This window comes from Trachymyrmex cornetzi, unplaced genomic scaffold, assembly GCF_001594075.2.
Source record: "Trachymyrmex cornetzi isolate Tcor2-1 unplaced genomic scaffold, Tcor1.1 scaffold123, whole genome shotgun sequence".
Lineage (NCBI taxonomy): Eukaryota > Metazoa > Arthropoda > Insecta > Hymenoptera > Formicidae > Trachymyrmex > Trachymyrmex cornetzi.
In genome coordinates this window covers 245340-259826 of record NW_017295795.1, presented here as the reverse complement: position 1 = coordinate 259826, position 14487 = coordinate 245340, and the positions used below count along the sequence as shown (strand labels likewise).

The 14487-nt window shown below is 39.6% G+C and overlaps 2 protein-coding genes across 8 annotated transcripts in view; one reads left to right on the top strand and one right to left on the bottom strand.

Annotated features, from left to right (window-relative positions):
* The first annotated feature begins 504 nt into the window (after positions 1-504).
* GCS2beta (glucosidase 2 subunit beta) lies at positions 505-3861 on the top strand. Its single transcript, XM_018521703.1, has 2 exons — positions 505-1564; positions 1637-3861. The coding sequence occupies exons 1-2, from the start codon at positions 637-639 to the stop codon at positions 2296-2298; spliced, it is 1590 nt and encodes a 529-aa protein (XP_018377205.1). The 5' UTR covers positions 505-636; the 3' UTR covers positions 2299-3861.
* A 1311-nt stretch (positions 3862-5172) lies between these two features.
* Positions 5173-14487, bottom strand: part of LOC108770154 (uncharacterized) — a 144242-nt gene continuing 134927 nt past the window's right edge. For 3 of the 7 annotated variants that reach the window (XM_018521534.1, XM_018521543.1, XM_018521553.1), the window contains exons 2-7: positions 12147-12682; positions 11128-11580; positions 10837-10995; positions 8212-8272; positions 6353-7770; positions 5173-5862 (exon numbers count right to left, since the gene is read on the bottom strand). In XM_018521534.1, coding sequence (XP_018377036.1) covers positions 5428-5862; positions 6353-7770; positions 8212-8272; positions 10837-10995; positions 11128-11580; positions 12147-12581 — 2961 coding nt within the window. In that variant the 5' untranslated portion in view covers positions 12582-12682 and the 3' untranslated portion in view covers positions 5173-5427. Of the gene's footprint in view, positions 5863-6352; positions 7771-8211; positions 8273-10836; positions 10996-11127; positions 11581-12146; positions 12982-14487 lie in introns of those variants that run through there. The other 4 variants (XM_018521586.1, XM_018521569.1, XM_018521577.1 and 1 more) reach the window with 2 other exon arrangements.

Sequence of the window (14487 nt, the reverse complement as noted above, 5' to 3'; positions counted from 1 at the left end):
ATACATTTTATTGTGCTATTGATAAAATAAATTTTGGGCATTTTATCAATTGAAATATCTCACTTTTATATTTAGATTAGAATAGTGTACAACAGCCTGAATGTGCACTGAGTGCGCACCAGTGCATTCAGTGAAATACGCTATTAGAGGAGACGGGAGAAAGCCCGTGGATCGAAACGGAACCAACCATAGTCGCGATATCTAGCGTCCGACTGTAGCCAATCGGTGGGCTGGACAAGTCTCATCGCGGAAATTTTATCGCTCGAAACGCGAAGTAGCATCCCACCATAGCCTCAGGGTAGCGCCGATACCGGAAGCCGGCCGGTGCCCCCTCGAGACGTAACACAGGCTATTACGGACGTGACAGGGGATAAGTTCGATATTATATCTCAGAGCTCTGATTGGACGGCTCGTTATTCCCTGTTGCCTGTGCCTATTGCCTGTGCCTATTGTGTTTCCAGCTTTACATCATGATTGCTGAGTGTGCCGTGTGATCAGTGGCAGTCGTGTCGCATTCGTACTCGAACCTCAAAAGAACGGTTCCTCCTGTAACATCCGTGAACCGTGAATCTAACGAGGGTGAGTCCAGGTGAATTGACGTGAATCTGCGAAGACTTCCGACTCGTGAGCCAGAGAATGGATGGTCATCGGGCGTCGCGATTTCTGGCGCTCGCGGCATCGATGAGCCTGCTCCTGGCCACGTACACGCCGGGCCACGTAGCCGGCTCGGGAGTGTTGCAGATACGCGGTATACCGGTGGCGAAGAATTCGTTGTATCGGCCGGACCGCGATTTCGAGTGCCTGGACGGCAGTCGGCTGATATCGTTCACCCGGGTGAATGATGACTATTGCGACTGTGGAGACGGCAGTGATGAGCCTGGAACAGCGGCGTGCGCCAACGGTGTCTTTTACTGCGACAACGCCGGTCACAAGCCTGCCTACATACCGTCATCGTGGGTGAACGACGGCGTGTGCGACTGCTGCGACACAAGTGATGAGTACGCATCCAGAGTGGAGTGCACCAACAACTGCAACGAGTTGGGCCGGGAGGCCCGTTTGGTGCAACAAAAAGTGGAGCAATTAGCACGAGAGGGTAACAAGTTGCGTGTAGAGCTAGTGGCTAGAGGTAAGACCATCAAAACGGAGCACCAGTCACGTTTGGCCAAGCTGAGAACGGATTACACGGAAGCGGAGTTGATCAAGAAGGAAAAAGAGCTGTTGAAGAAACAAGCAGAGGAACTGGAGAGCATAGCGCTTGAGAAGTACAAACCCGTTGAAACAGAACAACCGGCAACTGAAGAAGCTGTTGGGGAGGAGGAAGAAGAAGACGAGGACTTGAGCGTTTCTGAAGTGGAAGATTATTTCAAAATACTGGATTCAGACTCCAGTGGTACAGTAACGCTAGTGGAACTGCAAACCAGAGCTACATTTGATAAGAATAGGGACGGTGCCGTGTCAGAGGAAGAAGCGCTGTATTTTCTTGGTGATAAGAAGGAAGTCACTCTACAAGAGTTTACGGATAACGCTTGGGCAAACATCAAGCCTTTCTTGATGTTGGAACAAGGTAGATAACATTTAAGCTCACTATCTTTTTTTCTACAATCTGTAAACTATCAATTTTGTTACGTAATTGCAGGTATATTCAAAGCGGCAAAGGAGAGAGGAGAGATAAACGAGCATCAGCCTACGGACGACTTGGATCACGAGAAGGAGGGAGAGATTCCTGATGGAGAGGAAGAGGCGGCACCTGAGGAGGAACACGAGAAGGAATCACCAGAACCAGAAATTCAGTATGACGAGGAGACGCAGGCACTTATCGATGAAGCTACCAGTGCTCGCGAACGTTTCCAAGAGGCAGAGAAGGCCATCAATGAATTGCAGTCGGAGATTAGACAGTTGGAGGAGAAGCTAGGCCGTGATTACGGGCCTGAAGAAGTGTTTGCGTCACTTGACGGCGAGTGCTTTGAGTACGCGGACTTGGAGTACATTTACAAACTGTGTTTGTACGCCATGGCAACCCAGAGGTCCAAATCCGGTGGTAGTAGCGTCAATCTTGGCCACTGGAACGAATGGGTCGGACCGACCGGCGCCAAATACACTAAGATGAAGTACGACCGAGGTCTCACCTGTTGGAACGGCCCGGCGCGTTCCACAATTGTCACTTTGTCGTGCGGAACGGAAAATAAGCTCGTGTCTGTAACGGAGCCGAGTCGCTGCGAGTATGCCATGGAGTTCTCCACGCCGACACTTTGCAATCCTAACGCAGCGGAGACCGTCGACAAGCACGATGAACTGTAAACTCGTGGATTTGTATAGTAAAATGAAAACGCGATTAGTCGCACATACAATGTGAATGTCAGGCACTTAAGCTCTTTCGGTGGACTGCGAGATGCGAGCATCGAGTTGCAAGGATCGATAAGAAATAACGTTGAAATAAAAATCCATCTTTCGCAAGTATTTCCAATGCAATCGCGATTAGTAATGTAGCTGGTAATCTTATTTATTTCAATGAATATCTGTCCTCCGATTGGGACCCAATATTACGTTTTTGTTTCCAGATTAGCTATAGCAGTCATTACCGTTTAGCATTTAGGCGATAGAGTTCCAGAGATTTCGAGATGCTATCGGTTGTTGTACCTTTTTAGTATCAAAATTTGTACTCTCTTAAAGATGAAATAAGATCACTATATAGATAAAATACGTTATCAACGGAGCCTAGTCATGTGTTGGTTTGATCAAAAAATTCAATCGCTCTTACATTAATAAATCGTGGGTCGTTCGAAATCGTTATATCCCATTGACATGTTATATATTTTACCGACTATTATAACTCGCATATCATCGGTCCACAATATGTTAATAAAAAAGGCGAAAAAATTCCTTGATCAACCTAATTAAATACAATACATGAATATATATCATTTAAATAATAACTTCAGTAACTTCTGTACTTTGAAACAAGAATGATAAATGCATTAAAATGTTTCCGCTGAAATGTGCCACTATGTACGCAAATTACAACGATTATGATTGCGATCAATAATTCGTCCTTGCATCCGAGAAGTTGCATAATATTGAACTTGATTCGCTAGTGATAAAGTAATTATCTAGAATCTTATCCTGTTTTGTGAAACCGCAGAGACCACATTGTTACGCGCGAATTCATTGCCAACGTGTTAAAAAAAAAACTCGCTGTTACATTCCTCTTTTTGTACGTACACAAAGCGTTTCTACGTGATCTAAAAATATATAAAATCGTACGTGATGTAACGTCGTGACTGACGTAAAAAAATCTGAGATGTACTTTGTATTACTTAGTACATATAGCGTCACAAATGTCTTAATACATGAGTTGCACGAGTATCGAAGAAGGAATGAGAAAGCATGAGAAGGTATGAAAAGGCATGTTAAAATATTTGTAACGCTGTGTGTACATACCTCGTATCGATAAGAGAAAAAAAAAAGAATCCACATCTTTTTTGGGATTCGATTATCCACACGTACGTATAGACGATGTCCTAATGTTCCGCATTATACACTTAAGTCGGTGATTTTGTAATTTTTTAAGGACGCGCCACGGAAATGGCGCAAATATTGTGGGATGTGCATGTAATAAAAAAAGAGAAAGGGATTCTGTTGTCGAACCGTAATTTGCGATGGCAGCTTTATTTACATCAATGGAAAGAAAATCTGTTGAGTGTAAATGCGCGCGTGTATGTATGCTGTGTGTAGAATTTCTCTTGTTATTCTGTATATTATTACATATAATATTACAGTAACGTGGTGGTTAAATCCAGTTTTCTCTGTTTTACTTTAAGAGACAATCTTTGCATCTTTCGGGATCCGAAACGTACGTCCATTATGTGATATTTCTCGCATTTCCTATATTTCAGTTCCTCGATTGATTTGGTAAGGCACTTGAAAGGCTACAAAAAATCATTTCTTCCTCGCGAAATTCGAAGAGTGTAAGACGATATGTTCTATACAGCCTTTTCAACGCATTCTGGGTCAGCAAGAAAAATTGGGTAATCACATCGCCGACTATCGACAATTTCACAATTTTCCTCTTTATACATCCAGATCATCCTCCTTTTAACAATCTTTTATAGGCATTTAGGGTGCGATCTACTTGACGCTACAAATGCTTCGAAACATTTTTTGATTGGTCAATTAGTAAAATTCTTTTTTTCGATTGGTCAATCAAAAGCTTCAAAGCATTGTTAGCGCCAAGTGGATCGCACTTTTAATTAAATCGAGAGAAGGTATCAATATCACTTAGTGATATGTTTCATCGACGAGGAATTGTAGGCTCATTTTAACATAATTCGATTACGCATTACACATGTAGGCAGTCTGTGGACAATTCGTGTGGGACATTAATACGTTTCTTGTATAGAATAAACAGATTTTTCGAGAGCGTCAAAAATATACAATTGCACACGTAACATTTCTTAGACCGTCGTACAGCTTACATTTCGCGTCTCTTCTACATTTATCAATGTTAATACTATAATGTGTGCCAAACATATATTTATATATTTTTTTTCTTCAAAATCAAAGTGATAACGCATAACTTTGCTATTCCTTTCGTATTTACACGATACGGGATAATATACGGTATTTATAAATGCATCACGCCGAAAGGATCACATCTTTGCTACAACTACTGTACAACTATCTGCGAGTGAAATAAAGCTCCCTATGAGAATGTACACATTCGCGAATGCGTTTCCATGATGATATAATCTCAAATGTTGGAGTTTTCAGTCATATAAAAAAAACCCATGAACGTGAGAATTGGAAGATGTTGCAGGTGGGACTGATTTCCCTAATAAATGCATCAATGACGAAGCACAGCCAATTATCAACGTGAACTAAAAGTTTTTTCGATTTTCAAAATTAGACCGTGCTGTCGTGATTACATTTTGATTAATTAATGTACAAATATACGAACAAATTATTTAGAAATAAATACCAAACTATTCATTTTGGTACTTCAAAAATTTTTACTTTCTCTAGAGATATATATATATATATATATATATTATATATATGTATATTTAAAAGAATATGTCGCAATTTAATACTTTTACTCGTGTACATATATATGATTACTCGTTGATTTTTTTTATTTCGTATCCACAGTTCTGTGGACGATAAAAAAAATTGTCTATGAAAAATAATTATTTGCAAATTTAATTCTTGATTTCCTTCGTTTTTTTACTCCATAATCCAAATAGCTCCAATAGGGAGAATACTAGTCTACAAACAACATGCGTATTTATCAAGCGCTAAACGAGATCATTTATCTTTTCTCGCATTTCCCGTGTTTTCTCTTCCTGCATTAAGCATCGGTCGCTATAACAAAGCGATCCGCTAATCGGAAAAAGAATCTTGAAACAATGGTTTCATATCGTTCTATCGCGTTCATTTTCCGAGTTTCTCGAACATGATCAGCTTCTCCTTGAAGCTCTTGGTGTCGGTGGACACCTCCGATATGTTTCCATTAAGCATATTTTGCAGGTCCTCATCGTTCTTATTGCTCACTAGCAGATTGTCGAAAAGCATCTTCGTCTCTTCCTGCTTGGCCACCGGCGACGACGGCTGCGATGTGCTCATTTGCTTCTTCTTCGGATAAATGATAGAGCCTCGTTGATTATTTCCGTTGTCCGTCACTCTGGTCATTATTGTGATGGCCAACAATTGTTGGATACCTAAGTTCTCCTTAGACACTGGCTCAGAAGATTGACGCCAGTAGTATTTATTGTCGGCAGAAATGAGCGATTTGGAGTCTTCGGTATCGTCTCCCATCGACATTTGATCGGAATCGGTTGCTGGTACGTTTCTGCTAGACCACGAATCCTGAAAAATTATTAAAAATTAATCTTTCTATATTATCGAGAAAAGAATTAACAAAATATTTGGAGAATACGGTTAGAAAAGCTGTTTAACTTATATATAATTTAACATTTATTATAAATTTTGTTATTATCTTGAAGCCTGATAAAAAAATAAGTTAATATACTACGAAAATTTATTTATTTAATTGCCGTAATTTCTTCTCAGATAAAAAGAAAAACTAGAAAAATGCTTTCTTAACCCTCGACTACTGTAACGAGTCATTTGAACGAAGCGAAAATTTTTAAATGATTGTACGTGTCTTTACCATTAGCACTATGAGATTCTAAATTGTAGGTAAAAAGACTATAAATCTTCTATCAATCATCGTAAAACGGAAGATTTTACTTGAAGTTTGTACTTCAAACAGGATGCTTTAGAACTTGGATGTAGTTTTTATAGTTGTAATTGAGGGTTAATGTATATCATTTTCCTGTCTTTCATAAAATCTTACATTTTTTTCACGCCTATCTATCACGCTATCTGTAATCTCCTCTTCTTTCCTATCCTGTTCCAAGTCTTTCTCCAGACTATCCAACGTCTCGGTGCTCTCCGATGATTTGTTCCTCCTCTCCGAATCCAGAGTATCCGTGCTACCCAATTCTGAGCTTTCAGAGGATTTCTGGAGTCTCGATGGTTTTCTGGTAGGAGTCGGTCGCTTCTCTCCCTCGTGGTCATCTCCAGAAACTACCATATCCACTATGCTGGTGCTCGGTATTCTTTTAGGCGTTCTTCTGACCCTCCTGTTTTCTAGCCTATCCTCTACGTCCAAATTATCCGAACTCTCCGAGGACATTCTCTTGCTTGATCGTCTACCGCCCATCTTTGGCGCGTCATCATCCAATATCAATTCTGCCTCGACGTCGTCCTTCATGTCATTCATATCGATTCTCTCAAAGTTCTCGGACGATTTGGATATGCTCTTCGACAATCTTCTTCCGCGCGATAAATTGATATCGGACACGCTGCTTCTCTTCTGCAGTTCTTGGCCGATTTCCTCACCGGCGCAGTCGCTCTGTTCAAGCAGGTCAAAGCTCTCCGACGACTTAGACATCGCCTTCGAACTTCTACGCGCTCGGAAGTCGAAACTACTTCGTCGTCGCTCCATCGAATCATCGCTGGTCAGCGGTTCGATCGCTTCTAAACTGTCTGATGATTTAGAAACGCGATCAGTGGATTTCGAGATTGGATTCAGCAGTTGTCTTCTTACGGAAGCCACCGGTTTTGCGGTCTGTTCATATTCCATCAGTTTGTCGAAGCCGTCTTCGGTGGATTTGGAGAACCAACAGCCGGGAGATGAATCCAGACTGTCGGGCGACTTGGACAATCGATTTGACGAAGATCTTCTACGCGGTAGTTTCGCTTCCAGTTCCTCAAACACGTCGGAGCCCTTGGATATCCGATTGGATGGCCTCCTGACGACCGGTATCCATCTGACTTCTGCCTGTTGTTCCTCGGTAACAGTGCTGTTTATCTCGGTACTGCTTCGCGACGCTGTTGTAGCGTCCAGACTATCTGGCGATAATGATGTTGCGCTTGGTTTTCGCGGCAACTTTGATTCCAATTCTTCGAAGATATCGGAATTGCGGGACAGCCGGCTCGACGACTTCCTAGTCACGCCAATAGCCCTAGGTGGTTCCGTCGGTGACGGCGCATTGCTAGTCGATTGGAGTAATTGCTGCTGTTGCTTTTGTTGCTCCAAACTGTCCAAGGTGTCTTCAGCGATGGTCGGTGGTATCGATGGCGAACTGGGTGCGGCACTGTTGGGCGATGTCATCGGCATCGTGCGACGTGGTGGGCGCCGGTTCTTCGGACGCACAGAGATCCGGTGATGTGCTGCAGTGTGGCTCAAGCTCGCGCTTTCTAGTTGCGCTGTTATAAGTGAGAAAAATTACATTTATTAAAATTATTATCACGCAAATTGTATGGCAATTTAACATAAATATATTGTAGAATTTATAAAATATAATATGTAGATGTAATCTACATTGTTAATGTGATAATAATTGTTGATTTCAAACATATTTTTAAGACGTGCAAAATAAAGCATATTTAATAAAGAATAAATTATTAAAAATCATTTTGTATTGTTTAAAATAACTGGTTACAAATTTGAGTTCAATGGCATCATTGGTGTGAAATACTTTTTAGTTAACTTTCTCTCATATTTTTCTATGTCTTTTTAATCTAACGTTTCCTTACATTTTCATGTACAAGCTTGGATTCTAACTAGATAGTGTAAATCGTAATTATTTGAACAATTTAGCGTGTTGCGAAGCAATAAAACTGTGAGTAATATTCTATGAGACTTACGTAAATCTTCTTTAGCTACCGGAACAATCCGATCAACCGTATCTTTCGTCGATCTCGTAATCTATATTAAAAAAATAAACAAAGATTTCTTTCATTATTTAGTTAATCAGATTAAACTTATATAATGCACTGCCAACGAATATCTCATTTCGCGACTTCTTGTTTTGATTTCGCGTAAGAAAAGGACAAGAAAAAAATAAAGTTCGTAAAAAGTTGAAATTTTTATAAATTGCTATCCCTGCTTAATTTATCTTTAAAATAATAGTATTAATTAATAAAATAAATAAAATAGTAAACAGTATTTCTAGAATCTCCAAGAAAATACGTGTTACTAATTGCGACGAGTATTTCCTTATCGACCGTCGAAATTAATTTAAGAAGTTGATAGCATTACAAATGATATTAATTAAAAGAAATCTTACAGATCTATTTATGCAAGTCTATTCTTACAGATATATTTTTGTCAAGAACGTCGAAAGACACATACTTTAATCTCTTTTTTAAGTAAATTCTGTATTAATTTATATCAGTAATCTCTTTTAAATTTGGTATTAATGGTCTAAGCTGATATCAATTAATTCAAATCAATAATAAATATTTCTGGAGTCTCCGCTCTAAACAAACACATTTAACAAATTATAACGAATATTTCTTTGTTCGTTATCAATAAAATTATACAAGAAGCATTCGAAGAAGCGCGTGTGCCAAAAATGTCACCTGGCCCCTTTTCATAAAAATAGATCTATGATTGTGAGCTTAAAAGTCTCAAATACGAGCCCGATTGTTTTCGATTTGCTAATTAATTTGCATGAATGTGAAAAGAGATCCCGTGCGACATAACGTGATTCTCGGCGCCGGTAACGGCGCCGATAATTCTCGACAGGCGAACCAGGCAAAGCGAGCATGTCGCCTGGTCAGTTTCTAACGGTATTGACCACCGTGCGAGCCGAGTCGTCGAGTGTGCGGCGCGGCCACTTAACCGCGATCGACTTCGGAAACCGGTCACAGGTGCGTCGCCGCCTGCTTTCGGTACTAAAGTCATTTTCCGAAGGAGAGAGAGAGAGAGAGAGAGAGAGAGAGAGAGAGAGAGAGAGAGAGAGAGAGAGAGAGGAGAAAGGATGAGCTTGGATCGTTCGTCTCTTTAACCGATGTGTAATTGCTCCGACGATTGCGCGGTTCACGCGATCTTTGAATCGTCACGTGAGTGTAGGCATGAGAGACGATAATAAAGGCACGAATGAGCAGCGAACGAACGTGGTCAATCTTCAATCCGTACGTTAAAGTCATTTGTACGCCAAACACGAAGTTCGATGTGTAAATATTTCAGAGTGTTTGCGGCACAATCCTTTATCAAAGAACACTTGAATCAGCTCTAATATTTTAAATAATTTTAATACAAATTAGTATATTAACTAATTTATATAGTTAAAATATTATTTAAAATAGACATATATTATATTAATCCATAATACACACAACGATTTTCACAACGCTTTATTACATTTGAGTCCCGAGTTAATTTTTCATAATTGTTAAAAGTATATAAAAGTTATTAAATGATTCTTACATATATACTTTAACATCTTTAGAAAGTATTTGTAAGATGATGTATTAAAAAAAATTATATATAAATGTTATAACTAATTACTTGGTGCTTCTAGTATTTCAAAGAAAAGAAATGTGCAGGACATGATTATGTGTACTATAAAGGTTAATAATATAAGATAGATGCCCTCAATATAGCCTAATACCCAATATGACCTTTTTGCTGTTTGTAGGTAATTACATGGGTAGTTAAATCTTCACTGCACGCATATAAATGTTGAAAACGTCTCATATTTTAAATTAATGTTAAAAAAGTTTTCTATTTTAAATTTACATAGCATGACTGAACAAAAATTGTAATGCTTACGTAAGCCATGTTATGTTAAGTTATCTTATAAGGTAACCTTTTTTTTTTGTTTCTCGTAGGAGGGGAAAATCTTCGCTGCGTCCAGACTGATCCAATGCTCCGATTTCCGCCCGGGTTAGGGGAAATTGGATTTCGATTGGTCCTCGGTTCCACTGTCACAGTCTGGAAAGCCCAGGGCCCGAGTTGTCCTGGATGTATTGGATTCACCTGTTCTAGGGATGTAGTTCCGGCCTCCACGGACCCAACGGGATTTAAATCCCCGGCCCGCTTCAGCCTTTCCCAACATCTACCAGTCAGGTGCCTACCAACTAAAAACCTCCCCCTTTTCTCGAAAGCCACAGGTTTACGGGGGCTGGCCCGGGATCACCTTTCGGCACTTCAGACCAGTCCCCTAACCTTACAAGGTAACCTAATACAACATGGCTTACCTAAGCGTTACAATTTTTAAGGAAACATTCGTGATCTAAGGTTCTTCGAAATGTTATATGTATATAAAAAATATATATATCTCTCCTGTCATAGTTGCTCTTAGTATTAATTATTAAATTAATAAAAATCTTGGCAACAATTCAAAGAACCTTAGACTACGAATGTTTCCTTAAAAGATATAAATCGATGTCGTAATCAAATACACGTATAAGACGTTCAATTAGATTTTCCTCACGGATCTAACATTTGGAGTAACTTTTAGTCACTATCGATCGATCGATTACCTCGATCGCGTCTTCGACGCGAGACTGTTCCTTCGTCGGTTCCCTCGTAGTTTGGTGGATTCTGACAGTCACCGTCGTATTTAGTTGTCTCAATCTGAGGCGATCCTCGATCTTGTACAATGGTCTGATTGACATCGTTGACGCGTCCGCGACCTTGTCCTTACAGAGTCGTGTACACAGACTGATTACATGATTATTCATTTATTAATTCGCGTTTAATAGTTACGTCGTTAAAACACAATCGCGTTTATCGCGGGAGAGATCCCGCCTATTTATCATACGATCAATTACCTCGATCGTGCCGACGTCGATTCGAGCTACATGCTCTCCCTTGATCGCCCGTTGAGTTTTTGGTTGGATTTTCGTTGGTACTGGCGTCGTCGTCACTCGATTTTCATCCTTGTTAAGGGATGTATCCTTATTAAGAGACGCTTCCTCATTAAAGGACTCATCCTTGTTAAGGAACATATCCTTCTTGAAGGAGATTTCCTTGTTAAGAGATGTATCCTTGTTTAGAGATGCATCCTTGTTAAGAGATGCATCCATGTTAAGAGATGCATCCTTGTTAAGGAATATATCCTTGTTAAAGAATGTATCCTTATTAAGAGATGCATCCTTGTTTAGAAACGTATCTTTATTAAGGGATGTATTCTTATTAAGGGATGTATCCTTGTTAAAGGTCGTATCCTTGGTGAAGCATCTGATCGACACTATCGGCTGGCACTCGAACTTGTTCTTGAGCCCCTTGAGTTTTCACAAAACTCAAATTAAATGCTACATTACCGCGTTTTCATGCGATCGATTAATTTGTTCTCGTTTCGTTCATGCGAGGATTCGATTAATGGGATTTCGTTGCGTTTAATAAAGTACCGAAGCATTTTGCCATCAAAATCCAGAACGTGTCTGTTCTACATTATAACATCGACTTGCTTAATTAAAATTTCGATTAAGATTGTGTGCGATATAATATTAATAAAAATGTGTTTTTAAGATGACTAAACGTGACACTTTAAGTACAAAGTGCTTCTGATCAATTTGTTCCAGAATGGATATATAAATAGATATTACAGATATAGAGATATAAATATCGATATGTAAGATATGTATCACATTTATCAATCCATTTAAGTATCGATAGCAAGCCTATTGCAGATAAATAAGCGCATAAATTACTGCTTCTCTCTTCGCTGGGCATATTAAATTTAGAATAAATTACAATTGGCAATAAATGGCAATTACCTTCTCGACCGAGGCAACGAGTGTCCAGTAAGCAAATCCTATCGCACGATCGCGATCGATATCTGTTTTACCTCGTTTGCGTGTTCCATCCGCGATTCTCTCTTTACCTTAGCAGGTGCTTCTTTCTTCACCGGCACGGCGGGCGCTTCTTTCTTCACCTGACACACGATGTGCGCTTCCTTCTTCTGAGGAGGAAGTCTCTGCCGTGTCTCCGCCTTCGACCTCGACCGCTCGATCTCGATCTTACGCACCGCAATCGCGGTCTTGCTGATCGGAGTAGGTATTTCGTATTCAGTGTTCCGATCCTTGCATCCGTAGACGCCGATGCTGATCTTCGGTGCTTGAGACTCCACCACTATCCCATCCGGAAAGCTCTTGCATCGCGCGTTGCTGCCCTGCCTAGTCTTGTCGATCAGTCGTCGCCTCTCCACCGGGTTTAGGTTCAGCTGTTCGATTATCGCCCGTATGTTCGACGAGATGCTGGACTCGTGATGTGACACCACCATGATGACGGCGGTAGCAAAGCGCGTAATTGAATCGCGGTGGTCCTCTTCACGTAGTCACACCTGGTCTTAGATCCGTCCTGCGATTCATACGTAACTTCCGGCTACGAAAGCACGCGTGTTTTCGTTAAAATGAAAGAACGTCATGATGGTTTTCTAATCGCCGTAAATCTATGTTGGCCACACTTCAATATTAATAAAAAAATTTCCTCGTGTCGTCACAGCGCGGGCGATTTTCCAATTGTCTGAATTTACGTCGAGCTCGTACTTCTCACTTTTCAATTCATAACGATTAATTTTTCGATCGAAGGATATTAAAATTCTCCATGGGAATGAATCGCGATTGATTCAGCTACTTTCTCGGAAAGAATTTATGATAATATGATAAAAAATATTTTTGGTGTACTTAATTTTATCAACAGTATAAAATTTTATACAGTACAAAAGTAAAACCAATATTGAGATCAGATCAACAATTCCGATTCTCCTTCCTCGAATTAAATAAGATTGACTTAATATGTCTTGAGATGAAAGTAATATATAAATTTAAGTTTATATTTTTTATTTTAATAAAAAATAAGTTTATGTATTCTTACATTTAAAATAAATAGTATTTGGCATGAAACCGATGTCCAAGATCATTCTAGATTAAACATTGTTCTATTTAAGAGTAAAGTATTCCTCTGTTTAATAAGTCAGTAATTTTTTAACTTTTTTTTTGAAAATTCGTTTTATTTTTCAATATACTCTCTTTTTAAAAAGTCATTGACTTATCAAACTGCCCACGTAAATATAATTGTCCCTACACTGTTAAATATTAAAGGAGCAATGGTAACCCAATCCTTTGAATCAAATAACATTTTGTTATTTTTAACTTTCACATGTGTCGAAATCAATCATAATGTGTAAATCAATCCATTTCTGTGATTAAATTGGTTAGTTTCAAAGTAAACAACGTTTGTATTAATGTATCTACTTAATAAATAATAAACTAAATGTCATTCAAATTTAACACATTTTTTTAGTTAAATTGTTTAACATCATTGTTGATTATTGTATTTTCATTATTGTCAATTTATATATCAAATCTGCAATTTCATTATAATTTATAATTTGTCTCAATTAATTGTTCAATCGCATGATGATTAAATTCCCTACATATATATGTCAAAGATGAATCGCATTTTTTAATTATCATAGAAGTACCTAGATGCATTTTAAATTTATACGAGTTCACGTTTTTCAATTAAGATTTCGTTCAATAGAATGGTCCTGTGCGACCATCTCGCGCCTAGTTCGATTAATTTCACATTCAAGCATCTGTAAGACTTTCCACGCTTTTCATCTCGAAAAGAATTCAACGGGGTCACCGGCATATCTACACTTCCTAATTCCCACGGATTCATACCGAATTCGCAGCTCCTACGATTTCATTCGTCATCTCGATTAACTTTCCGCACGGACGCGTAAGAATTCAATTTTCCACGCGTGTCTTCGAAGGAATGCACAAACGTCACGCCACCACGCCGACTCCTTGATTACCGTTGAGTCTATGCAGCAGAGATTTATTCGCTATCTTGATTAGGTTTTCCATTTGAGCGTCAATGAGATTTTCTACCGTCTCTCTAGAGCAGAGACGTGGGTTGATTTGAGCATCCAACCGAGCGAACAATTAAGGCAGCCTCTAAGACCTCGCGTTAACGAATACGACGAATACCCACCGGCGAGCGTCGGCCGGACTACTTGGTTTTTCGCAATTAGCGCTCACCCTTTCACAGAACCTCACACTGGCAAAGCCAGCCGCACGAAGCAAGCACCACGTCCTCGTTTCCCCGACCTATAAGGATCCACCGCGATTCCGATCGTCTTCCCACGCGATCCTCTCTCTCTCTCTCTCTCTCTCTCTCTC